Raw genomic sequence first — 26703 nt, 5'->3', positions numbered from 1 at the left:
ACACCTTTCCAGATACCAATGCACAGCACAGATGTAGGAGGGCTACTGTAGGAAAAGAAACCAAATACAGACAGCAAAACCACAAACCCAGGTCCTATTCTGTTTACGTGTTAGTGCCTTCATTTGTCATGAACTTCTAAAGCTCTCTTATTGGGATAGTTCAGATTTATATTCCATAAATTTTATAGAACATTGAAATTGCATCATATAGTACAGTAAGGGCTTCTAATAAAAGAAGTTAATTTCTTAACCACACAGTAATTATCAGGTGGGTGGCTTAGAAAGACTTTTTTCCTCTGAAGTTTCACCCAGAAATTTTAGTCTATTCTTTAAGAGCTCACAAAAGCTATTTCAACGAATAACCATTTTCTGATGAGAACTAAACAAACTCACATTGCCAAGACATTCTTAATTACCACTCAAGTGTGCATGCAACATCATTAAATTATGGGAACAAGTAAAGTTTTTATTTCTTAAATGCTGTGAACCACCCCAGCTCTGTGGATTGTGTTATTCTTTGCGACATATTTTGTGGGAATAGCCTTTGTGGCTTTTCTTCCATTACTTACTGTGGCTGGTCTTTGGTATTTTCAAATTTGGGATTCCATCCTTTGTTTGGTTTCTTTCAGTTTATAGAACTGTTAAAATACTGTTACTCCCTTATTTGCACAACCAGTAGCAGAAGAAAACTGCAAAGATGTAAATCTTTTCCTGTCAAGAATAGTTTCAAGTATTATTCTGAGATTTAATATTACCCGTACACACATTTGTGTACAAATTGGATTGAAAATCTTACTTCACAGTAATGAGTATAATTGTTTCTCATGTGTTTTCATAATATATGCCATTAGCAGATTATGCCCTTGAAAAAGCTGACTGATTATTAGTTCAATTTCAGCCATTGCAAATCCCCTTGCTCTTAAATTAGAGAAAGGCTAAAAGAGTCATGATTGCACCTGAATTAATTAAACTGAAACAGTTTGCATGAGAATATTTATTTAATAGACTGTTGACTTCTTCTGTGGTGCAGAAGACATAGGATCAGCTTTTCAATTCAGTGCTACAATTCAGTATTTCAATTCCTAAATCTCATTAGATGTCTGTGTGCTTCCTTAGGTATCTAGGTACCTTTAAATACTTGGCCTTTGATCTCCTCCAAATGAAGTTGCTCAATTCATTAGTGGGATGAATAATGTACTTTATTAGATGTGAATGTCATTTTCTACCAGCGCTGACTCAGAGCAGAAGCAAATAATGAACACAGCACTCTTCCTAACTTTGCCTAACCCTTTCAGCACCTCAGTTATCCCCAGGAAGCTCTTGGTTTGCCATTGCAGTATGATCTCTGAAGCTGTGAGATTTTCTAGATGAATCTTGCCATAGTTAATAGAATTTCTTGTACAGTTTGCACTGCTTTGTTTTCACATGCTTTATCTTTTTGTATGAATTACTGCAGCAGTCTTTAGAAAAGTAATTTAAATTTAGTTTGCTATTATAAGGAGATATTATTATGACTAATTCTAAAAGGACTGCTAGTATAAACATTAATTAAATTCAAAGACCTTTTAAGCTATTGACAAGATACTTCCTGTAATAAGATTATGCCTCTTGTGATAGGCATATCTTTTTTTTTTTTTTTTTTTCCCTCAATGTTCTGTTTTGATTGACTATTTTCAGGTAGATGTCTTTAACAAAGACAGGAAGAGGTATAATTCAGCTGTAAATAGACTCTGAGCTGAACAATACTATAGCAAACAAAAGAAATCTTGAAGAGTGATGAGTACGGTACAGAAAGAATCACATGTACAGAAAGGATGATTATAGCGCTAAAACAGCTCTACAAATGAACAAGAATTCTGTGAGCAGTTAGAATAAAACCTTCTTCACTGTGGACCTGTACATCTGAACTGGATTAATTGAAGGGATTTCTTGGTGTCTGTGACCCATTGCCCAAACCCTTTTTTTCCCATGAGAGTGGAGTACAGTCAGTGACATTTCCATAATGTCTGGTCTCTCCTTATGTTGAAATGTAGCATGCTTGGTGCATCTACAACTGTGTGCTACCGTTCATGAAAACTATTTGGTGGGTTCAAAAACAGCTGGGGAATAGATAGTAAGGTAAACACAAGCACATCGGAGTTGTACAAACTTTTGCTTTGTCGCAAACCAGGCTGAAGAGGAATGCGTGAAGAAGGAGAGTTTTTACGCTGTGAGGCAGAGCTACATCCATTGCCTGTGCTTAAAATTGGTCTTTCACTATTCACCTATACAAGTGAAATGTCATTAAGTTCTGACATTATATTTGTAGGTGTTTAGAGGCTTACAGTATCTGACTTGAATTGATTATAGTAAGAGTGCACTAATATTTTAATAAACAAGCTTCAGAATATATTTTACAAATGTTAAATCTCCAATCATTTGTCTAGTCGCTCTGGTTGCATCATTCCACTTACAGCAATATCATGAAAGTATTGCTCTCCTTCATTTGGGAGATTTTTTAGCAGTGAGAAAGGTGCTTTAAAGGTTATACTTTTATGCTAGAAGAGAAGAGCTTAAGAGAGCATGTAGCATAACTGGTGAATACTTTTGATATGGTTATGTCTCAAATTTTATGTGCCACAGAATCCTTCTCTTGCTGTGCATCAAGGATCAAAACTATTTGGTGAATAGAGTCAAATAATTTTGATTGTATATGTTGAATTCCCGACTCTAACTTGACAAGATAGAGTACTTTACCAATACTTTACCTATTAAACTGTTATTGTCTCAACTCTGTGAGGTTTTATCACTTTTACTCTTCTGATCTCTCTTGTATCTCACTGGGCTGGAGTAAAGCAGTGACTGTGTGGGGATTAGCTGCTGGCTAAGCTGGGGTTAAACCATGACATTAGGGTTGGTGCAAGATTTGAGATATGTTTTTTTGAAAGAGTATGATTGCTACTTTTCTTCCCGTGATATATCAACACAGTTCTAGTGGATGCTGTTAGAAAAACACTCTGTTTCTATATGTACCTCTGCTGTTTGGTGGGAAATTGCTTCTCCAGGCTTGAAGTGTATTTACCAGCAAGAGCTCTGCACTTAACTGTATTTGATCATGAAGGTTCAGTCTGTGAAAAAGGCATTTGGATAAAGGGAAAAATGCTACTAAACTGTGACTTGGCGCTCTTTGCAGTCCTGAAAAGAGTTAAGTTGGCTAGAAGACAGTTGAGCAACTGTGAAAGTCCATATAGCAGGAATAACACATCTGGAAGAAGAATTAACACAGGGCTGCTAGGAAAAGTTATCTCTCTGGCTATCTCTGTTAGCAAGAAAGAGATAAAAAGACTTTTTCAAGTTGTGCACTCTGGTGATTGAGGGAAACTTGTGCCTAATCTGTCTGTGTAAATAACTAGATTTGGGGTTCCTGTAAGAAAGTCCAATGTGCAGAAGAGGGCAGTCCAAGTAGAGAATTTGAGACACTTGACCTCTGGCTCAGGGTAGTACCTTGCAAAGCTGAATCGATGATGTTGAAATAACTAGATTAAAAAGCCATATTGAAAACTTGTTGTTTGCTCGATTTATGAGCATTGTGAATTCTGCATGATATTATTGAAAGTTATCCCTATATTTGGTTAAGAAAGGACTAGCTAGAGAAAGACATTTTTAAAGTTTCCTAAACAAGCCAGGTAAAACAAGTCATTATATTTCACAGCTCGTCTTACACAGTGCTGATTAGTCACGACTCAGGCACAGGAGAGAGGAAACCTTCATCAGAGTCCTTGTCTCTGAGTGACTGCTGAGCAATACTTGGTACACAGCTGGTGTGAGCGCCTTGGTGCTTTTATCTGGAGTCTTGCATCTGTTCATACTTATAAAATAATGGAAAAAAAGAAGTGCAAGGCCTCTTTTAGCTATTTTAAATTGGAAATAGGATCAAATGGAGATGTAAGTGCAGATTTCTCTACAACAGTATTGAACATCCGTCCTTAACCTATAAGGGCTTGTATGTAATAAGGAAAATTAAGATTGTCTTCAAGGGAATTTCTCACTCCCATCTTACCACACGGCTGACATCCCTTATCACTGCAGACCAGAAATCTAGCTGAGATGATGTTCTGTTGAGATGATTTCATATCTGATAAATAGGAATAACTTCATGCGCTTATCCTCCCTCTCAGAAACAGTGGCTTTTACATTATTTCCACCTCATGCAAACATATTAGTGGGACAATTTTATTGGACATGTGGTGCTCTTAGGCCAGAACTGGGTGGTAGTTTATATGCAGCTGAAAATGAACTTGACTTCACTTCTCTTATATCTTTTTTTATATACCTTTTATATTTCTGAGGTCTGGTTCTTGTACGAGCTCCCCACACTGAGCACTAAAAAGGATTGTTGTTGCTTAACTCCAGCTGGCAACTAAAGCACCACACAGCTGCTTGCTTACACCTTTGCCCTGTGCCTGCCACAGTGGGGAGGAGAATCAGAAAGAAAAGGTGAACTTCATGGCTTGAGATAAAAACAGTTTAATAATTAAAACAAAACAAATTTTTATTACTATTATTATTGTTATAACAACAGCTGTAATGAACAGGAGATAGAAAGAAAATAATGAAATGCAAGAGAAAGAAGTGATGCATAGTACAATAACTTCCCAACTGCTGACTGGTGCCCAGCCCATCCCTTGGCAGCAGTCAGCAGCACCAGCTCTCCCCAGTTTACATACTGAACATGGCAGTCTATGGTATGAAATATCTTTTTGGCTAGTTCAGGTGAGCTGTCATTGCTATCTTCCCTCCTGTCTTTTTGTGTGCCTCCTCTCTGGCAGAGCATGGGAAAAACTGAAAAGTCTTTAATATGGAGTAAGCATTACTTAGCAACAACCACAACATCAGTGTGTTATCAACATTATTCTCCTACTAAATCTGAAACTCAGCACTGTACCAGCTACTAAAAAGAAAATGAAGTCCATTACGGTGTGAACAAGGACTGTTTTCTACATCTATTTGATGACTGGTAGGTCATGTTTCTAAAGAAGTATTTGTGAAAATACATGTTCTGGAAATGTAATGAGGATTTCTAGGGCTGAACTGGGTTCTACTATTTGTGTTCTAGAAAGAGACGTTTACTCTGCACTTCTTCACATCAGTTTTGGACGTCCCCTTTATTTTTTCTCTGAAGCAGAAGTTTTAAATTGCAAGATTTTGAAGTTGGAGTCAAGCCAAAGACTCCTGACAAATGAAGGACCTATAGTCAATTACCTTCTTGTAAGACATTTTGCCAGCTCAGCTGTCTCTGTAACTCTGAACTAAGACTAATGCTTGCTAGTCCCTCAAGTTATCATTGTTTAGGACTTGCTGTCTGACAATCAGGTCAGCAAGTGCTTTGTATAATAATGTTCAGAAGAAGATTTGCATGGAGATATGAACAAAAATATGATAGGTAATTGATGGCAGAAGTGGTTCTTTAAACCAGTGAGACTTATTTTGTACAGTTCATGAACAAAAAAAATCAATTTACTGCTATGGAAAACAGACTCCTTTACAGTTATTACAATTGCAATTACAATTTGAGGCAACGATGTTGGCACATTGTTGCCAGATGGAGGATTGGTTTTAGTGGCCACTTAATGAACAACTGGTAAACACTTGCACCCAAATACACATATTTACATATGCAGAGTGCTTACTGTGTCAGAACGATGCTTCTGGCTTAGAGAGCGAGCATTTATTAATGCAGCCTACTAATGAGAACGTCAGAATAAATTATTCTCTCTGGAACTTTGAGCCGTCTATCTGCCACCTGCACAGGAGCTCCCAAGCTGTGCAATGCCTCGTGAAAGCTGTGACCCTTCAGAAAGCAGCAAAGAGAGCTGGAAAAGTTTGGGTGGCTCAGGGGGAGAAGTCCTGCTCTCTCTAAAGAGGCTACTCTAGGACAGGTTCGCACCCAAGCTCTGTCTCATACCATGGCTACGTATATGTAAGGTGTCTGAAAAGGTTTCTGGTGGACAATACCCACAGCTTTCAGTGGAAAAGCTTAAATGTATTTTACAAAGTTGCCTGAGCATCTTGGGGAAGGAGGAGAGGCCATGGAGATAAATGGGCCCTGCTCTTCAGCTGCCATAATTCATTGTCTGGCTGGTACAGAACTCATAGTTTAATTATATATTAAGAATAATCTGTCATTTCTGTATTACATCCTATCTGAGATTCTCAAACAAGATTTTCTGAATTGCACCTCACAGTTCACAGGAGTGCAATGATTTGTACCTGAACCTGCTTAGCTGGCAAGAAAATAAATGTAGGGATGACTTAGAAGGTCACTGCAAACAGTATTTCCAAGATTCCAGGGATGAAAAAGAGCTGCTAAATCCTAGCAATGCTGTCATCTTACTTGTAGTCTTGTCTGTTGCTGCCACTGACCAACACTAGAGTTGAAATCCAGAAATTAGCTTGGAAAATTGAATGAGATATTGGCAACAGATAGCATTATGGAAGACAGTCCAAAAAGGAGTGTTAAATTATTCATTTAAGTAATAGCCAGCTGCACTTTTGCAGCTGGCTATCTGAAATGGTCCTATTATCAACATTAGTTAACAGTATTATGGTGTTCTTAAAATAAGGCAAATGTAATTCTGGAGTGTATCAGCCTTGCAGTGAGAAACTCTTCTTGCTTCTCATGGGAAGGACCAGGGCTATTATGCCCAATTTTGAGCATTATTCTAAGAGCGTTTATGAGCCAGTCCATGAAGGCTCATCAGAGAGTAGAGAGAATGGTTTGAGAGCTAGGAAAGTTGGTCAAGAAGGAAAGATAGGACAAACTCAGGTTATGTAGTAAATAAAACTGTGGGGAGCTGGTAATAGTCTTCCGATACAAAGATTGCCCGAAAAGGGGAAAAAGATTGTTTTACCTATTCATTGTGCATTAGATAGAAATAATGGACTTAAACTGCAGAGAATCAGATTAGCTGTTAGGAAAATATATTTTCATAAGGATAATTAATACAATAAATTTCCAGAGGAGAGTGTTTCTCTTTGAGTTCTGTAAGAACTGATTAGGCACACTCCTGTCAAGTATAGCTGCAATAGAAACAAGAAGCTTGTCACAGTGATTCCAGATGTGCTATCCTGTCATATGATGGCTCCCCTATCTCACATTTAAAGCCTGTTTAAAACTTGCTTCTGTCTTGCTGCTTCTATTACAGCTGTAGCTGAGGATAATCTTAGGTGCAGCTTTTCATTTTCTGTTCAATTCAGTAAATTGATGGGCAGGACAAACATGTTTCTCCACACTGACAGGATTAAATGTGCATCCTATTCACTCCGGTCTCACAGCACGTTTTTTGCCTGGCTGTGACTTTGCATTACTCAGAGCATCTCAGCTCTGGCCATTACCTACTGTTTTGGTTTATTGCTGAAATTTGTATGATGCCCAGGACTGTCATGAAGCATTTGGAACTCTCCTTTTCCCTTGGTGACTGCCTTTCTTTTAAAACTAATATTTTGGCATATTTGCCAAAGATGTCAATTTTGTAGATCACTTAGATCAGCTGTTGGGGTGAAGTAGTCCAAGTACTGTTGGATGTGGAAAGGACTACTTCTAGTATAAAAACCACACAGTCAATCTTTTGCTCAGTATCTGCAGAGCACAACTATACTCCAGTTTTGTCAGATGACAAATAATACTGTGATTTCTAAGCAGTGTTCTGAGTTACCTTTATATCTGTCCTACATTTTGAAGTTTTCCACTTAATAAATAAGGAAATTAATATAGCATTAACTTTCCTAGTGAGTAATACACTAGAACATCACTGTAGCTTAGTAGTTTTGCATTATTTATTATAAGGGTTCTTCCTTTTCTAATACTTTTACTGGTCTGGTTTTAAATGTTTCAAAATCATAAGAGAACTAGTTATTGTTGATATGGCAAATAACATCTTTTGTCAGGGTCCCTCTGATGTCATTGATTTGAAGTATATTTACAATTTGGTTAATGACCTAGTTAATTTATAATGCTGAGTTCTAGGGGAGGTCTGGTGTGTGGTAAGCAAAGGAGACCATTTTGGAACTGAATATGGAGCAGCTTGCTTGCTTCTGCCCTGAATTTAGAGTTGCTGATATTTTGAGATAAAATAAATTCCTTTTCATTGTAAATGGACTTCAATTTCCAATAAAAATTAATGAGCAGAGTTTTGAAGGTATCTCTGATAGATTTGCCGTGTACAGCTCCATTCTTATTGTCTTTTGTGTCCAGTTAAACTTTATTTTTCTCCTCTGTCACCATCACCGCAATACGTGAGGAAAATCTACGTGTTGCTCACTGTTCTGTTCAATGCAGTAAATTGTGTTCTCCCCATTCTGCTTGACCCCAAGTGCTTTTTTTGTCCTTCCATTGCATCCTGTGCAGGGTTCCTGGGGGACCTTTCTTGTTGGTTGTGGCCTTACTGTGGATTGAGAAAGTACCTTGATACAAAAGGAAAAAAGAAAAAGCAAGCAACATAAAACTGAAATCACAATAAACCATTTATTTACTACAGATTCTAATTATTTTTCCTTTGTTTTTATTTTTGTGCAGATTGTTTCTCAGAGAAAGCTCTCCAAATCCTTACTCAAACACGGTAACACAGCTGGAAAGTCATCTATAACAGTAAGTCAGTCTTAAATAAGCTTTTGTTTTCCTGTTACTTAGAAATATCTAAAGTGACTAATTCTCTCTAAAAGCATCCTGCTAAGCCACCAACAACCCTTGATTGAGAAATTTATTTAAATTTTTTATTCAATGACTTGCACTGTTTTTGATACATTTCCTTGTTTTAAGGAAATGGCAACAAATAATGTATGATCTGTAAAAAAGCCACAATACTTACTAGTACTACTTTTAAGGTACTTGGATGACAGCAACTAACTTCTGCTGCTTGAAAACTTTTAGTTTGAAGGACTAGAACCTTCAGAAATGATTTTTTTACCTGCTATGACACATAAAGGACCCTCATCTTTTTTTCCCTTGGGTTTTTTTTCAGTTTTGGGGCGGGGGGGAAGTTTGATGTGATTAGTTTTAGATGTGTTGTAAGGCAACAAGGACTGGATTGTCATAGCCCCACGTATATTTTGAAATCTGAGAATCAGTGTATTACCTCTTTTTCATCTTTCTCTGTGCTGGCTTGCTTGGGAGATGAGCCTTGTCTCCACTGAACCTTGTGACTTTTGCAGTTCTGCATTAAGATGAAGGCTATAATAAAATATTCTGCTTTGGGGATATCTGCTCTGTTGCCTCATGAGATTGAGGAGGATTTTTTTCCTTAATGTGTGATTTGCCAGATGGTTTTCTTCCTGCTTGATGGTTTGGATTTTTTTTTTTTTTGCCTTCAGCCACAAAAGAGGCAGCAGACTCTGAGATGCTTTCTGAGAGCCCAAAGAGTTTGATTTCTTAGATGTCTTCCCTGCTGCTTGTCTGGGAATTGATTTGCTTAAATGTATACAGTAAACTTGATTTTGGTGTGGGGTTGGAAAGGAGATCCCCACTCATTTGGCTGAATGGAACCAAGAGAGAGTTTTCTTCCCTAAAAAACTTGGTGTGGTTTGCCTGCTGGGATAATCTGGGCAGACTTCATCTTGCCCATCCCTGTGGTGTTCTGGACCTCCCTTCTGTTCTTTGAGGAGCACAAAGTAGTTTAGTCTTGTGAAAACACAAATGCTCTAATACAACTAAAGTTATTTGGCTTGTTAGGGGAGGGTTCTGGCAAAAATTAAATCACTGTGATAAACAGAAGATGAGACAAAATTAGTTTATAGTCCCTGCTGGCCTCACATTGGTTGATAATCATGAAATATGGACCTTAGTTACATGCTTTGGCTTCTATCCAGCAGTTCTAAAGAGCATTCACTTGAGTGGAAGAAAACTGAACCAAGACAAAAAAAATATTGTGTGAAAAGTTTTTTTCTCTCAAGAGAATAATTAAAAACTGATTAATTATCATTATTTCTGGATCTGGGGACATACCAGGTGTCTGTCAAGTATGGAAGTTAGAAATACTAGTTTCCTAACTCATTCAGTGTAGTCAGCTATGAGTTTTTCATAGGATTTTGAAAGTTCCTATCGTAGCAAGTTTTGCAGGAATTTTTTTAGCCTTTTGACTGTGTAATGTCTCCGTAGGGCTGTGGGAAGCAAACAGAACATTGTTCAGCTTCTCCAGCTGGAAGTCTGTAAACCTTTATAAGACCAGGTTCATTATTTTCATCTAAAAATACTAGTGAAATTTGGTGTGCAAATCCCAGAGCACTGTTGGTCATTGACAGCTTAACCAGATCTTCTAAACCATCAGACTACATGGAAGAGCAATTTATCAGACTCCATGGGCCAAATTTCCAGCAAGCTGATGTTTGCCTGGAAGATGTGACACACCACGTATGTGCCTGTGTGATGGTACTTTAATGCCCAGTTAAGCATCTGCGTGGCTGCATGTGAGCATTTTGCATGGAGAAACACCACAGCTCACTGCTGGGAGGTGTCACAGCCAGAACAGTCTCAACTCAGGGAATTTTACTTAATTTAATTCATTGCCAAACAAAGTAAACTTTTATTTACTGAGAAATAAGTAGGACAAAAAAAATATATTGAAAATACTTTTTATGCCCCTTCCCCTTCTGACACCTCTCCTGCCTCCTTCCTGTTCTTCACTCCCTTTGCCTTCTCTTCCTGTTGTACTCAGTCGCTTTGATGAGGTGCTGTGTTACACAGGTCATGATCAGAAAAATAGTGATTTTTTTTTTTTCCTGTTGCATTTTGAGTTTTTTCAAATTCATTTACTTAGTTTTGCTCTGGACTTATGCGTAGGACACATACCCTTCAGGGGCATCTTCGCTCCAGCATGGGCCTTACCTGAGGATGTACACAGAGGTGCCTTCTCCAGCATGGAGCACCTCCTGAGAGTGAATCGCCAGCTGTGTCCCCAGAACAGCCCCTTCTCCATGCCTCCTCCTGGATCTTCCTCAGGGTGGCATTGCAGGCCTCCTACCTCTCCTTCCTTTGTGCCTCTTGCCTCTGGCAGCTGCTGCCCTTTCTGAAATTGTAGCAAGGGTCCTGAGATCAGACAGAATAGACGACACATCTAAACCGATGTGGCTTCCATGTCGAATTCCCCTTTATTATCAGCCCGTGGCGAGTTATATAGGTTCACCACATAGTTTACAGTTACAGGCTATACAAAGAATGCAAACAAACCTTATTTATCTAAGTCTTAAGGTGGCTCAAGTGTTAGAACTACAATTCTACATTTAGAAACCCATTACTTCCCAGAACACCTTAATATAAACTTGTGAATTTTCTACTGTGCCACAACTGTGAATTTCTAACTGCATCACTGTGGCCGGCAGGCCCTTTGGGCTCAGGGGCCCACAGGCTCTGGAGGCCAAAGGGCCCAGTCTGGAACTGCTCACCCTCAATCAATCCAAATATCTAAAAAATCTCAACATGAAATGGGTTCACAAGAGGTGCTGTATGCACCTCTGATGGGTTGATGTTTTGGGGTGCAGTCAGTAACTGCTGCCAAGCCAGTTTGGCAAATTTTGGGGTTTTCCCAGCAGCTCCTCAAGGACTTCAAGTGGCGGAGACAGTCAGAGCTGTCTGGGAAGCTGGCATGGCTGCCACATGTGTGGTCATGAAACACCCAAGAAACAGGTCCTTTTGGGAGATTTAATCCCTAGGGAGAACATTTACAATAGGGAAAAAAGTTTTAAAGCTGTAAAATAGAATATAATGCGCTTTGTTTAAAAGATTACTTTTCAGTGAAATATCCCAGATCTGGTTAATGGCATCTCTCCCCTGAGGCATTTTAATGGCTTACTTAGGAAACTGGTTTAGTTGGTTCTGTTGGCTTCTTTGTAACATTGCACGGCACAGTGACTGACATCATTACTGATATAGCTTACACAATCAAAAATAATCATGCTATATTATTTTAGGATGACTTGTTTCTGACTCCACCTACAATAAATTGTTTTGCACATGGGGCTACTGCAGAAAAACTACACCAGGAGAGCTCTCCTGCTTTTAAATGTGCCTTTCATGTCAACTAATGCCAGGTGACTTCACTCCTTTTTAATTTATTATGCCAAATGATGCTGGAAGTGGCATAAAAATAATTGGGCTTTAGACCTGAGTGATACAACTCTTGTAGAGCGTTTTTGTCCCCTTGGACACTGAGGAATTGTGAGATCCTCTGTTTTCTGCTCTAAGGAGGAGTACTTGCTCAGAGGAAAGGAATCCGTGGTGGATGTGGATGTCTGTCCATTGATAGGAGATTGACAAGGCATAGCTGCATGACACAAAGTCAAATGATTCAGGTTTGTGGGTTGACCAAGGTGTTGTCCTTCCTGATGGCAAAGAGAAACACATTAACATGTTCCACACAATTCAGTCTCCTAAATGGGTCTGCAGTTTTCACACACTGAAAAATGGCATTGTTCTCCCATTCCATTTCACCATGCACAACTCAAATGTAGCTTTCCATTTAGGTGATCGCTGAGGAATTGTCTGGCAACGATGACTACGTTGAACTTTCATTCAGTGCACGGAAATTGGATGACAAGGTAAGCTGCTCGATATTAACCTTTCTGGAAGATGTAAGGATGCCTGCAAATATAATTTGATGAGATTTTCCATGACAGATATTTTTAAAACACATCAGGGTTTTCAGATGAATGTTCACAATGAGGCTTTCCTCAAGTTGCAAAGTAATTAAAAAAAAAAAAAAACAAAACCCTCAAGGAAATCTAATTAAAACCAAGGCAAGTTAATTACACTACAACCAAGACAATTTAATTATGTAAAATGCCACAGATCAGAAGTGTTTATAGAAGTGAACTTTCTGTGAGTAGTCAATGATGTTATCATTGAAGTTTCCTAAAATACAGGTAGAAAACTTCATAACAGCACAGTCATGGTACACATTTTGTTCAACAAAATGTAGCTCAAATGTGAGAAAAGACCTGCATATTTGTTAAAAACTTTTTCCCTCTCTAGGAAAACTTTCTACTGACTCAAACACTGCTCAACATTGTAAGAAGTACCTCTTTCTGAAAATACGTTATTGTTTAGAAGTTTACATATAATAAGCATCTCAACTGACTGCCCAAGGAAACCTGACAACTGCTTGTACCACTCTCTGTTATTTCAGTGCAGTAGCAGGCAAAGAATTCTTTGAGGTGTATAGTCCCTTCTTATATATGAAGGTGCTTCTAATTAGAAGCATATGGCAGCACTACACAAGGGTTTAGGATTGTGATGCCCCAAGTGTGTTCTTGTAAATATCTGATGTGAGAGTTGCTTAAAATCGAAACAGTGAGACTACTTTTGGAAACATACACCAGGTTTTCAAAATCAGGTTGTAACTTATGAAAAATATTTTCAGTTGAAACTACTAGAAAATCTCAGCCAAGCAGAAAGTACACAGAAAGATGAATAACTTTAAAATAAAATTTATAAAATTTTACCGTGCTCAGGATCATTAACAATTATAAATGATCAGGATCTGAAGTAGCTTCTCATCTGAAAGATAAATTATTTTTCTCTTTCAGAGTTGCTGGAGTCTTAGTGGTTTTGAGTTGCATAATTTATTTAGGTGTCAAAATGTAAATTTAATAACCTTTCTTTAGACAGATATCTTTGGAGGTAATTTCCAAACTTGTACACAAGTTCCTTCCTGATCCACATGCTGTCACATCTAGGAAAAAGGAAAGGACATAAACAACATCATAAAACTGCACTTAGTTATTCCTTTTCCACAAATGCAAAATGTAATCTGCTTTAAATATTAGGATTGCTTCTAGCTCTTGTTGGTATAAATTAAAAGGATGCTGCCAGAATGCAATTCTGAGCCACGTCAGTGTTGTCTGGGTGCAACAGTTTTAGAGAGTGATTAAAACACTTTATGGGGATAAGGTGAGAAGGATCAGCCTGAAATATTGCAACAGTATTGTCATATTGTCATTCTTGCCATTTTAACATGTCCAGTCAAGGTGGGCTTCATCTAATAAAGAATTCTTGGGTGATACAGTGTGCAAGTCAAGCAGTGACTCATCATGTCTTATCTGAATCCAAACTCCTGTCTTTAACTGATGAAAATCTCTGAAAGCCTATTGCATTGAAAGAAGTCTTTCAATTTCCTCCAGCTAAAGATGTAGTTCTAAACCTGGCTGAAGCTTGGTTTTCTTCTTCTATAACAAAAGTATGGCTTATAATGAACTTTGATGTCATTAGATGCAGGGCACTATTAGTAATTATTTTTATTAAGGTTTGAAATAGCGTAAATTACATAGTTCAGCCATTGATGAAAAAGAATGAGTGCTCTGATATTGCATAAAGATAAAAAAATAAATCAGAGAATTGAGAAGAGCCCATTTTACAAAATCCTAAGCTCGGTTTTGCATGCCTCTCCCTACTCAGAAAAGTAGACCAGAAGCGTAACATCAGAGAAACAAACTGAGGGTTGAAACTGGCCTTAGAGTCTCCTGAAAAACAGGGGAAAGCCTCCTGAAGCAGTGACTCATGCTCTGCTGTGGGGTCACCTTTGTAAGCCCTGGGATTCTTGTACTGGTAGCTGTGGGAGTGGCAGAAGACAAGCAGGATCCTAATGCTTCACAATTTGTGGATGAAGGAAGGGATGGGGAGATGTCATGTGTGTGCTCTCAGGATAAAAAGAAAACAAAATTCTTTCCATCCATTGCCATCTAGAATGGACAGGAATATTCTTCCTTCATCCCTTTAAGGAGATCCTTGAAAGAGGGTCCAGATTGAGGTCCTGATGTGTATGCATTTCCTACATTAAGGAAAAATACATGAACAACACTTTTTTAGAAAATGAAACAAAGTTTGTTGATGAGATTTAACAGGCAGGATCTGTTTGTTGCATGTTTTTTACTCCCTTGACATGAAACTGCAAGAATTTTAGAGAAACTACAAAACAAAGCCTAACAATTTTTTCCTACTGGGATGGCTGATACATTCAGAGAAAAATTACAGGGAAATTATGGATATGAGAGTTTCCTTTAGTTAACTGACTTTAGCCAAAATAATAGTTATATTTTTTATTAGAGTGCTTATTTGGAAAATATAACTGCTTTTTCATGTTTTACTGAAGCCCTGTCAGCTCAAATGGCACATCTTTGTTTCAAGAGATCCATTGAGAACACTTCACTGTGGAACAATAACTTTTGGAAAGGTTTTATTGCATTAATAGCTGTGTCACAATTACCATAACAAGCAGCTACGTTTTTTATTATGGCTATAATAAATTATGATCACTGAGGCAGGCAAATTGCTTCTCCTGTTCTGAGAGAAGCAGTTACCATTGTTTAGGAAAGATTATCCAGCAAATATCTGCGAAATACAAGCTAATATTGTTTTTTTTTTATATATAGTTCCCTGGTATTAAATTACTACCAAGAAAAACGCCTCATCAAATGCCCAGTTTAGTTGTTGAATAATATTCCAAATTTTAGTCTTATGGCTGCTTCACCCCTTTTTTAAGGCACCTTTGACTTGATCCCCAATCCTGAATTTTAAAAATTTTTGGCTCTGAAAGTTAATCTACTAAAAATGTGTCAAACTAGATGCTTAGAAACAGATATATTTAAATTTTTAAAATTTAGGCCATGTACTTGTGTCATTACTGTGTAACTGCTGCACATACTGAAAGAATGATGTGCATTATACTACTAGCAAGTATATTACATTAATCCTTTAAATATTATTAAAATACCACCAATATAATGCTGCTATTCTTTCAGGGGATATTCTTGGGGAGATAATGCAAAGCTATTAGATTCAGCATACCAACCAAAAGTGTTTATTGTGAAAGCAAATGTTTCTTCAGCTTTTCATCTTTTGCTTACTACAAAGCATTTTCAATATAGAATAATTTTGTTTTCTTTTGTTTGTAGCTGAATTCTGAAAGTAATTAGGCTTTGGTTTTGCATTGAAGGGGGAGTGATATAAGCCACCATCCAGCGTTAGAATCTCTCCCTTTATGTGGTATTATCTTGGTTGTTAAAACCAGGTATTAAAAAATATTTCCTGATGTGCTGTTGTAGCTTTATGACACTCAGCTAGCAATGATACTATATTTGAGCCTTAAATTAAATCATGGCTTCCTTTCTGAATTCTTTTGCACTCCAGGATGCATTCTTTGGATGTATCATTTTGAAGTATTTTCTTTCAAATAACATATCAAATTTGTGTTTGATAAAGAAACTCCTAACATTAAGCTCTTACTCAGCTTCAATCAGAATCTTATGTGTGAGAAGAGGCAGCTCAATCTTTTTTAACCCTATGCTCTCTGGATTTTCATGTCACTATGATTAAAGCAGCACCGTCTCTCTCTGTGTGCATTCTCTTTGCTATACACTGGTAATCTGGCAGAATTTGATCACAAAACCCCCCCTGTATACTAACAGTTTCAAATTGTGAGTGGAGTCCAGGTGCTAAATCTACATCAGGTCATTGAGGCAAAGTCTAGAGTTACTTCGTTGAATTTTGCACTGGTTTTACACAGTTTGACATAAATTGTCCTGTTTATCATGCAGCCGAAACAAATAGCCAAATATACAGCTTTGTTCTTCCAAGCTCCCCACGATAGGATTTAGCAAATGAATCTTCACGCGCTTTGCATCAGTTGCTAAATATGCCATTAAGTTTTCTTTAGAAAATAAAAAAAGCAGATTAATGACAAAACAGCACTCTCAACGCAACATTATGTAATTTTTAGTGGATGACACGACTTTAAGGTTTCTTGAGCCTTGCTCAAGGCTTTGTGATCTGTAGGGACTCATTTTCTTATCCAGGCATTCAAATTCAGGCATCCCTTTTCAAAGCCCTGAATTCTGTGTTTGTTTTGAACTTATGGAATTGTAAAAACGTCCTAAAAATAAATTTTACCAAGCCCAGACTTTGGTTAGTATCTTATCCAAAGTTGTTCCCAAACCAATGTCCTTGCAGCTAATCAAAAATAGATATGGTGAAATTTGTAGAGTTGTATGTATTAGTGTAATTTTTACACTAACACTATCATAGAAACACTTAGGTACTGAACAGAATATCTCACTTCCCAAAATTGACATTGGTGTCTCTGGCTTTGGATATGTCCTATAGAGAAGAATATTATTCATATGCACAAAGTTAATCATGTGGCTCTTTTGAAGAAGAAAATGAAAGAAGGGACTCGAAACTACAGGAAATGGACTTAGTGCTTTTAAATCCTGCTTTTTCAGCATGGCACAGTTAGAAATTGGAAGCTTTCCCCCTCCTGGGTTAACAGCCAGTTACTCTTCTCTCCCCTCAGCCAGCATGTTCAGAATAAATAAGAAGATGTTGACACAAAAGAGCCGGTGGCCAAACTGAAGCAGCACTGTAGAAAGCAACTGAAGTTAGGTTTGTGTGAGAAAGTTCAGGGTTGTTAGCTGAATGCAAGACTAGGAGAAGGTGTTCTGCAGCGTGTGATTGTGAACCTCAGTGTCTGTCACAGATTTGCCTAGAGATAACAAATTACTTTTTGCATTACCCTGCTCTGTTTGCCATCTTAGCATGGGCCATGTTACCACACCCTAAAGAGGATTTGCTTCTCTAACCACCACTAATCCATTTTGACAGTACTTGTGTTAGCTGGTAGCAACAAAGTGTCTTGGCCAATTAACTTCTGTTTTGAGAGGGTAGGTGAAGAGCATGAAATTCAACCCTAGTGTGGAATACGCTTCAAAGTGCAATGCATTAAAAAACTGGTATCAAAAGACCAAACATGTAGGGACACAGAAAGAGACTAGGTGGATGATGGAGCTAATGCTCAGGAAGCTGTGCTGGGTGTAAGACTGGGAAGAGGTTGTAAAAGGACACTTTAAGGTTTTGCATGCCATGATTAAATAGTCAAACTGAGAACAACAACAGTACCACGGGAATCCTGGTGAGACAAGGATAAGAATAAATTACTGCTGAGAAGCACCAAGAGGTCTCACTAAAATTACTCTGGGTCTTCCTTTTCATTAGCAGTCAGGGAAGCACCACAGCATTGTGCCTGAAACACTCAGAGAGAAAGGAGCCTCAAGAGTAACCTGTCCTATACTTTATTTTAGGATTTTTTCAGCAAATCTGATCCTTTTCTGGAGATTTTTCGGGTGAATGATGATGCAACCCAACAACTTGTTCACAGGACTGAGGTAAGGAATAGAGTGAATTTACTCTCCAAGGACACAGATGGGCTGTCAGAAGGCATAGGTTATACTTCCCATGTCACAAAGGGAAGTGGTTTTAAATGCAGATGCCTAAACACTCACACATAAAAACACTTCCCAGTGTTACACTCTAGTGTAATTATTAACTAATGGGTATCAGGTCTTGACTTATGCTCCTTACATTAAAGGAAGATGAAGCCAAAGGTCCAAACATCATTTAACTGGCAGATACTCTGTTGGAAGGCTAGGATATATAAATACTAGATTTAGCCAAAACCAGGCTACAGACTGTATCATATTTTCCCATTAATACTATGTTGTTTCTTCCCCACTTCCTCCCAGGTCTCTGGTGCTAGCAGGATTGTAATCTGGGTGCTTTACATTTGTTTCTTATCGCCCAATGACATTACTTCTCCATGGTATTGAGTGGCACTGTCTTGAAAATGGCATTTAGGTGTATAGGATGGAACTGTGGCAGGTGTTGGGGTTATAAACCTGTTATGGATTCCATAGAGTTTTCCTACTGAGGCAAACAATGTACCTGTAATTTGATGTTGCCCATCCCTATTGCCCAGTCCTGCATGTCTTCCATTGCTTCCAGTTCAGTTCTGCAACCTTTCCCTTGTGAACTATCTCCCACTGAGGCATGGCAGTGCTGAAACAATGTCTGTAGCATCATCTGTGGGTATGTATGGGTCCATTTCCCACTCATGCTCCTTTTGGGGGCTTTCCAGAGGAAGAGTGTGGGAAACATGCTGGTTGCTCAAGGGCTCATATCTCAATGGACAGAGTTCTGAAAACTCCAGCTGAGCTCTGCTTTCTTCTCTTGCTGGTGAATATACTGTACTGAGAACTGTGGCTCTTGTTAGCATTCTGCTGAGAGCTGAGGAAATGTTAAGGGTTCTCTTTCTTCTTTTCACTTACAGGTTGTGATGAATAACTTAAATCCAGCATGGAAGACTTTTAAAGTGTCTGTAAATTCTCTGTGCAGTGGAGACCAGGATCGCAGGCTAAAGGTCAGAAGTAATTCCTACTTTTTAAATAGTTCTACTCGTAGAAAACAAAAGTTAGTCTCTCCTTTTCAACTGTAGATTGCTATTCTGCACTTCCCTCTACTTTGATGGAAAAGATGATCACACAGCTGCATTATGATTACCATAATCAAATTAAGTATGCAGAGAAGTGGTAATCCACTGTAATCAGTAGATTATGCTCTATATTTCTTACAGTAATCTCAAAAAATGGTAGGGCTGTTTTTCCCAATCAGTTGGATAATTTAAATCCAGCATCTTTTAACTGGTGAAAGTATACTTAAGGAAAGAGGCAACCCCATCACAATTTTAACTACTGTTTTCTCACTTCTATATCTGAAAACTGTCTGTAAAAGAAACAGTGAAATATGAGATTTGTCATTGTATTTTAAGGATAGGATGGCCACAAAAAGACACATGCCATAATAATGGAAGTGTTTTATCTGACAGAAAGACAGATCATTTGGGACCTGGAGCTTTGTATAGAGAAAATATCATCTTCTTTTGGTTAATTTGGCTTAAATCAAGGCTTTATCCAATTGTTTATATCTTCTGACCAGTTTTAAAGCTAATACTAAATTAAAAAACATTGAACAGAGAGCACTGGTTTCCAGAATCTTAGACCTGATGAAAGGATATTGGACCCAAAAGTATGACTGTTTTGTTTTTCTTACTATACCACATAGCTTGATAGAATTTTAGTTTGTCCTTGCAAACATTTGTTTTTTCATCATTATAGCTGCAAAACCCTGCAGAAGGGGTATTATAATTTCTCACTCATTACTTACTGCAGGATGTACTATGCAGGTAGATAAAAACAAAATGCTGGTGTGGATATGCACATCACAGATGTGTGGAAAGGGTTAAAAGTAGTCTTATGAATGCTTGGATTCACAAGCCCTGTTAATGTGGAACAACATAAAAATTTGAGACAAGAGATGGACCAGATTTCTGCTACTGAAATGAAAATGAAAAGCAGAAGGCACAGCACTGCCTTCATCACATTGTGTACATGTGGTCTTTAAATCACTTGGTGAGAAAACCTAGGAAGAGAAGCAAACAAAATATGAGGTCTAGAATGTGAGAACAAGTGACAAGCCCGTAAGGGTAGAAGAACGACGTTCCACAGGGGAGAAAAATGCTCTTATCTTTGAAATTGAGATGAGAAGGTATAAGAAAGGCTCAGATTTCAGTGTGGGCAAAAGATGATGGGTCTGGGAATAAAGGTGGTATTTTGGGCTTTAAGCAGAGACAGTAGTCAAAATTGTTTGCAGATGAACTGCCAAAAGACAGGCTGAAAAGAGAGAAGTGAAGAAGAATAAGAGTGGTCCCTTAGGACTGCCTGTAGAGAAGATGAGGGGAAAGTCAGTGAAAGAATGTCTGAAGAAGAAAACCAGGGCATGATGGGCCTTATGAACCTACTGAGAAATTTCAAGACAGTCCTTTTGTTCCCTCTTTTGGGGAGAATTTTTTGTGTTTTTCATTTGCGTATGCAAATGTTTTTAACCCTGCTTTAGATATCTGAGTATTTGCCTGAGGCTACAGTTCAGCCATTTGCAGAAAAGCTAAAAGTACTAAGATTTGCATCAGATCATTCATGAGTACAGGAATATTTTAAAACTAATTATGGCTGTAAAATAAGAAAAAGTTTGATACTTATTTCAAATTCAGGCCCTTTATAACCTTTGGTGGGTGTAAGATAAGACTGTTATGGTAGAGCAGCCAGCCAAATCACTTGTATTTGAGAGATAGCACATAATACTTGTCAGATAATTATTTGCTTCTTTTCTATATGGTCTGTAACCTAGGAACTGGATGGCAGCTAGGACAGAAGAGTGAAAATGATAAGAATTAGAGAGATGAAGTGTCTGTGACTGGTATAGCACTGTATGAATGTTTATACTTTAATTTACTTTGATTGACTAAGCATTCCACTCTTTACGTTACCATATTTTGGAAAATTTGACTTCAGTTGCTTTGTTTCACTTCGTAAAGTATATAGCAATATGTTACTGCTAAATGTTGGAAGAGTTCCCCGTGCCTTATTTAACGTGGGGGACATTTAGTGTGTTCCAGCTGCCTTGCTGAGACCAGCTTCTTGCCAAGATGGTTTGATCACTGTGAACAGTAATTGCATAAGGCTGGGTAGTTTTGGGTCTCTTCCTGCTATTAGTTTTTAACATACTCTGAAAACATAATCTAAGTTAAGGCTTAAAGAGGCGCCAGAAGGGCTCAGAGGGAGCTATCAGCTTGTGGAAATTCTTAAATGCAGACACCTTGCAACTGTGCCTACCTTTACCTGTGTAGGATGTTTGGAAGCGTGAAGTCCTGGCCTTTCCTCTCTGCCACTGAATTGAAATGGGTACTGAGCTTAGCACTCAGATTTTTGTTACGGGGAATGAGGATTAACATGGGAAAAGTACCCTAAAACAACTCACAGAAAGTCAGTCAACTTACAGGAAGTTTGCTCTTTGTAGGTCTTGCACCCAAAGCAGTCTTTACACTGTCTAAGCATTTGAAAATTTCTGGTTTAAAATGTCTGTTTAGAAAGATAAGATGAGCAAGGTCACTGAAATCAAAGCAACCAATAGCTGGGTTCTGCCAAAAGTGTTTTGCTAGCAATCTTTACAAAGTCTGTTAATTTGAATTCCTTATGGGCTTTTAAGGAAAGAAACTAATTTTGCTTTATATATCTGTGGTGCAGAGAATAATGAACATTTTATTCCTCTCAGGACACCTTGTAAAACTTTATTACAATTATTGCTGCTCTAGGTTTTATTATGAAAAGGATATATTAGATTTATGAACCTACTGAGCTTTTCTTCCCAGACACTGAAACCATCCAAGAAGTCTGGTCACACTTCAGTGCCAATCATACCTTCTTTTAATGCTAACAGGACAGACAATTAGTGTATGCACTGAAGTGAACAAAATACCTCTTTGATCCAAAAGTAGTGCATTGCTTTTCTAATATGGAAAGATTTTCAAATCACAACAGTAATCACTGACAAATCTGAGTGTGGATTGTACTCCTGAGAGCAGATTTCATCCTAGTGTGTTGTGCTGAAAGCCCCCTAAATACTGAATCTTTGGCATTCAAATCTGGTTTCAGCATGTTAGCTATGTTGCTGTCAAAAGTTTATCTGCAATACAAGGTTGTATTGTGGCTACTTTCAGGTAGGGATCATCTACTGCCTACCCATTCTAAAAGTTGCAGGGTTCTTTTTCTCGAGGAGTCCTGGTAATGTAAATAGAAAACTAATCTCTTTTTGTTTTGGTATTAGGTGCTATAATATTTGGGAAATAAATGCCTAACAAGGTGCTTGTTAGGCAAAGGCAACACAGGGCATATGACATACAATAATACAATCTCCTGCTGAGGTTGTATAGAGAACCTCCCTAAAAGAAGTTCTGTTCACAAGGAAAAGCAGGAACTGAGGCCAAAAAAAAAGCTGGAATAAAAATGTGGCTGAGGTGAACTGATAAGCTGCTAGGAGAGCGGGGAGCATATATCAAAACTGTATAGAAAGCCCTTTCCAGCTTCCACCTACATAAGGGAAATTTTCAAAAGAAACATGTCCATTAGGTATTTTTATACCTTTCAAAAATCTGTGTATTGCAACTATATTATTGCTCTCAGTCTGTTTATTGCTTCATCCCTGCATGAGCCAGGTGACAGGTGATGACCCCAATGACACTGGTGAATGGGCAGTTGTGAGTGGGACATGCAGCCGTGGGTACAGGAGTGGGGCTGTTCCACACACCGGGTTGTAAGGCCTCTGTGTGTGTGTGTGTGTGTGTTTGTGTGTGAAAGGCTCTTTGCAGCCTGCAGCCCCCAGACAGTACTTTTGCTTTCTTTTGGGAACTGTGGGAAGGTTGCCCCTTCCTGTGCACTTCTAATGAGGTTAAAATGTGGTTCTGCCGTTCCTCTCTGTTTTCATTTATGTCCATTTGACTCTCTTGGCTCTGTCCATCTGGTCTGTTGGAGTAGCTGTGTCTTAGCACAGGAATTGTTGGGGTTTCTGCTATTTCCATATGCTTGTAAGGAGGAGTCTATTTCCATATGCTTGTAAGCCCCAGTGTACCTATGATGCTCTTAGTCCTAGCAAGGTGGACTCAGCACTTTAAAGGTAATTTTCAATTTATTTCCATACTAAGATCTTGATAAGTAGGTCCCTTTCCAATGTGAATTTCCATAGACTGTGAATTTTCTACTTTTTTTTTGGTAGGTCATTGTTAACAAGGTCTTCTGGAGAGACCTGCACTCCGCTTAAATTAGTAATCTGTGCAGTGCTGCTTCTGCCTTGTTGATACTATTATATAATGTGAACCTCGTTACAATATTAATAGAAGAAGCTCCACAGCTTATAAGAAAGATCTTGACATTATTCTAGATGTAAATAGATAATCACTTTATTTTAATTTTATTATATAAAATCATTACATGAGAATTTGGTATTAATATAATAATCTCTTCCCCAGTGTCTGCTATGGCATTTTTGTGGGTGGAATATTGGGTCTTCTTCATACAGTTGTAACCTTCTGTTTCCTTCTGATTTCTTAAAAGTGTTGACTCTTTCATGCAAAATGATGGATTATTAGGGGAAGAAATTGCTTCTTATAGATTGTCTGCTCCATTCTGAGTTAAGGAAAAGCAAATAGCAGTGGCTATTTTGATATTCTCTGAGTTATTACTGCTGTGTTCTCTAGATCAATAAGTTTTCAGTGACCTTTAACACTTGATTACAGCTCTGCTTATACAGGTATATTATAAACTGTAATCCTTCAATAAACCCTCAGTATCTCTGAAAGCCACTAGTGAAAGTAACTGAGCAGAACCTGTGAAGAAGACCAAGTAAAGCTTAAAATACAAGGAATAATACAGTCAGACAAATCCATTAGTGCTTTTATTCTTTCACAGTTTAGCTGTCAGAGTGTTTGAGGCACTAGTATGGAAAAATACAGTGTGTGGTCAACAGCAATAATTTCTGCAGAGTTTTAAAAAGCATGTGGCTTAAAAGGCAATTCAAGCAGTGTCAAATGATGATTAGAAAGGCATGAACTGAAGGATTTTATACTGTTCCATAAGAGAAGGCTCATTTATTGTTGCTGTTTTCTTTGGGCTTTTAATTCTATGTAGAAAGAGACTGGCACCAAGAACAAATTACAGCACAGGCGAGACTTGCTGGTTATTTACTTGATTGGGTGATTTCAGTCATACTTGATTAACTAAGCAGTTCTACATTTTCCCTTCAATTTACTCACCAAATTAATGCCAGTGGAGCCAATCATTCTGTGCTTGCTTACTCTGGTGTTGTTGAAGAGGTATTTGCAAATGGAGTCTTCCTTGTAGAAAATGTTCAAAAGTAAGAAAGGGGGCCTCAACCTTTACATATCTTTAGTATGAATCAGAAGATATTTTCAAAATTCTTTTTCAGTAAATTGTTTCCTTTTTATTAGGTCAAAGCATTTTCCTGGAATCTGTAGAATAATTGCCTCATTCTTGTAGAATGCTGCTTTTTCTTTAGTCTGAATAATATTTATTTTTAGCCACTTCAAGGATGTTATCATGTTGTGAATTTTCAGCAAAGTTCTTCTAGAGCTAACTGTGCAGCTGATAATTTTGGACAATAAAAAGATCCATCTTGGTGCTGAAAAGAAAAAAAAATAGGCTTAAATATTAGGATGAGCTGTATATTTAATGAGCTAAGAGAAATATTTGTTTAAGTGCATACTGCTTCATGAGCATAGGTGTTTCATACTGTCTTCAGAGAGAATGATGCATTTTGAGGATTATTATAAAATTTAACTACACTCTAAAAGGCAGTGTCTGAGACCTTCTTTCATAAATACTATCAAACCTTCATTTCAAGTAATTGTTTCTTTTCCTTTTTCTTTCATATTCCCCTTGTTTCCTCTACATGAGAGAGAGAGAAGTGCAACCACAGGCTCTACAAAGATTATTAAAATCTTCAGGTGCCTATTTCACAAGGTTTACAGTGACTGTGGGAAATTTGCTGCCACCACTCACCCTGTTTTCTGTTTGGGTTAATCTGTAATTTAGCAATGGGCTTGTGATATGAGTGCGTCCTGAATTCACTAATTGCAGCAGTGTGTTTGGAACCCTGTTTTGTCTGAATGTGTCAAGGGCTGGTCCAATCAATCTTCAAAAACTCCGTGCTGGTGGAGCGTAAGATTTAAGATGACCCTTAAAACAAAACTGGTAAACTCTGTGTGTGTGTGTGATCTCAGCTTTTAGATTCCTTTTTTTTTTTCTCTTGCCATTCCTTAGTTATATTCTTGATAAAGCAGCTGAAATGCTGGGGAAGAAAATGCTATGTTGCAGTCAAGATTTAGGAGAGAGAAATAGACTCAAGAAATTAGCTTGATTCCGTATCTGTTGGAGGCAAGTGAACTTGTTTCATTGACTTTAATAGCCACTAGTTTGTTTTCCATTATGGGAATTGCTGGATATATAGAAAATTATTTTCAGATTAATTAATCTAGATTTGGGTTAATTAATGTTTGTCAAGTGCTTTGAAGTTGAAGTGCTTTGAAGTTGAGCTCTCTAAATAACAAGTGTTGTCACAATAAGTAAGGGTCCAAGTGAATTGCACAAGGAGAAATCATCTGATACAGTGTGGTTAAAAAGAAAAAATGTTATATTCACATCTCCAAGGACACTGGGTACTGGAAAAGGTGGCAGAAGGTGGTAGAAGGCTGAAGAGCTGCTATATTTAAATAAAATGGGCAGAGTAGTGAAGGAGAGGAGTCTTTCTTCCAACCATTGGATGACTCTGACAGACCAAGTTTCAGAGTTCACTGTAAAAAGAGATTTTTGCTTCCTGCTCTTTACCAGAACCCTCAGTTCCATGACCTTTTGGGTAGAAATGAGTTTTGCCCCTGACATTGCAAGGAGAATTCATAGTCTGAAACAAGGACAGAGAGGGCAACAAACAAACAGAAATATTTTGTGTGAGTATGTTTGTCTGGGTTAGGGGATCTGTGGAGTGGTTTTTCTGTTTCTCTTTTGCAAATAAGAGGATTACCTCCAAATCATTTGTACATTGCATTTCTTGGGAGCTTCCTTCAAATTGCTGACTGCCTCCATGTTTCCATCCCAAGACAAATAAATACAGACTTCTACAGCTTTGCTATGCAAGTCATCAGTATGAAAAATGTTTTTAAGGGCTCTTTCTCATTATCTTTGAAACTGAGTTTTAATCCCCTGAAATGAAGCAGAGGCTCCTATAAGTGCTGCTGACTGTAATCCAAATCAGAGGTCTGGCTCCTTCACGGGGGAATAGCTGATAGAGCACTAAATCCCATCCCTGGGACCATTTAAAATGAAACAAAGCACAGCCCTGGTAATGAGGATCAATCCATACTGGAGGGTGGGCATGTGGGATGCCTATTAATTAAATGACCTCTACATTCTTCCCCATTTTTCTGTCTCTGTGTTGATAGTGCACTG

The 26703-nt window shown here is 38.0% G+C and overlaps 1 protein-coding gene across 1 annotated transcript in view; it reads left to right on the top strand.

Annotated features, from left to right (window-relative positions):
• The window catches only part of CPNE4 (copine 4), a 187242-nt gene that overhangs the window by 81532 nt on the left and 79007 nt on the right, over positions 1-26703 (top strand). The window contains exons 4-7 of the mRNA XM_066320811.1: positions 8555-8626; positions 12493-12567; positions 18100-18183; positions 19125-19214. Of these exons, the coding sequence (XP_066176908.1) occupies positions 8555-8626; positions 12493-12567; positions 18100-18183; positions 19125-19214 (321 nt within the window). The remainder of the gene's footprint in view (positions 1-8554; positions 8627-12492; positions 12568-18099; positions 18184-19124; positions 19215-26703) is intronic.

The sequence above is a fragment of the Sylvia atricapilla genome, chromosome 1 (assembly GCF_009819655.1).
Source record: "Sylvia atricapilla isolate bSylAtr1 chromosome 1, bSylAtr1.pri, whole genome shotgun sequence".
Classification (NCBI taxonomy): domain Eukaryota; kingdom Metazoa; phylum Chordata; class Aves; order Passeriformes; family Sylviidae; genus Sylvia; species Sylvia atricapilla.
The sequence above is the reverse complement of the archived record's forward strand: the minus strand, read 5'-3'. Positions and strand labels throughout refer to the sequence as shown.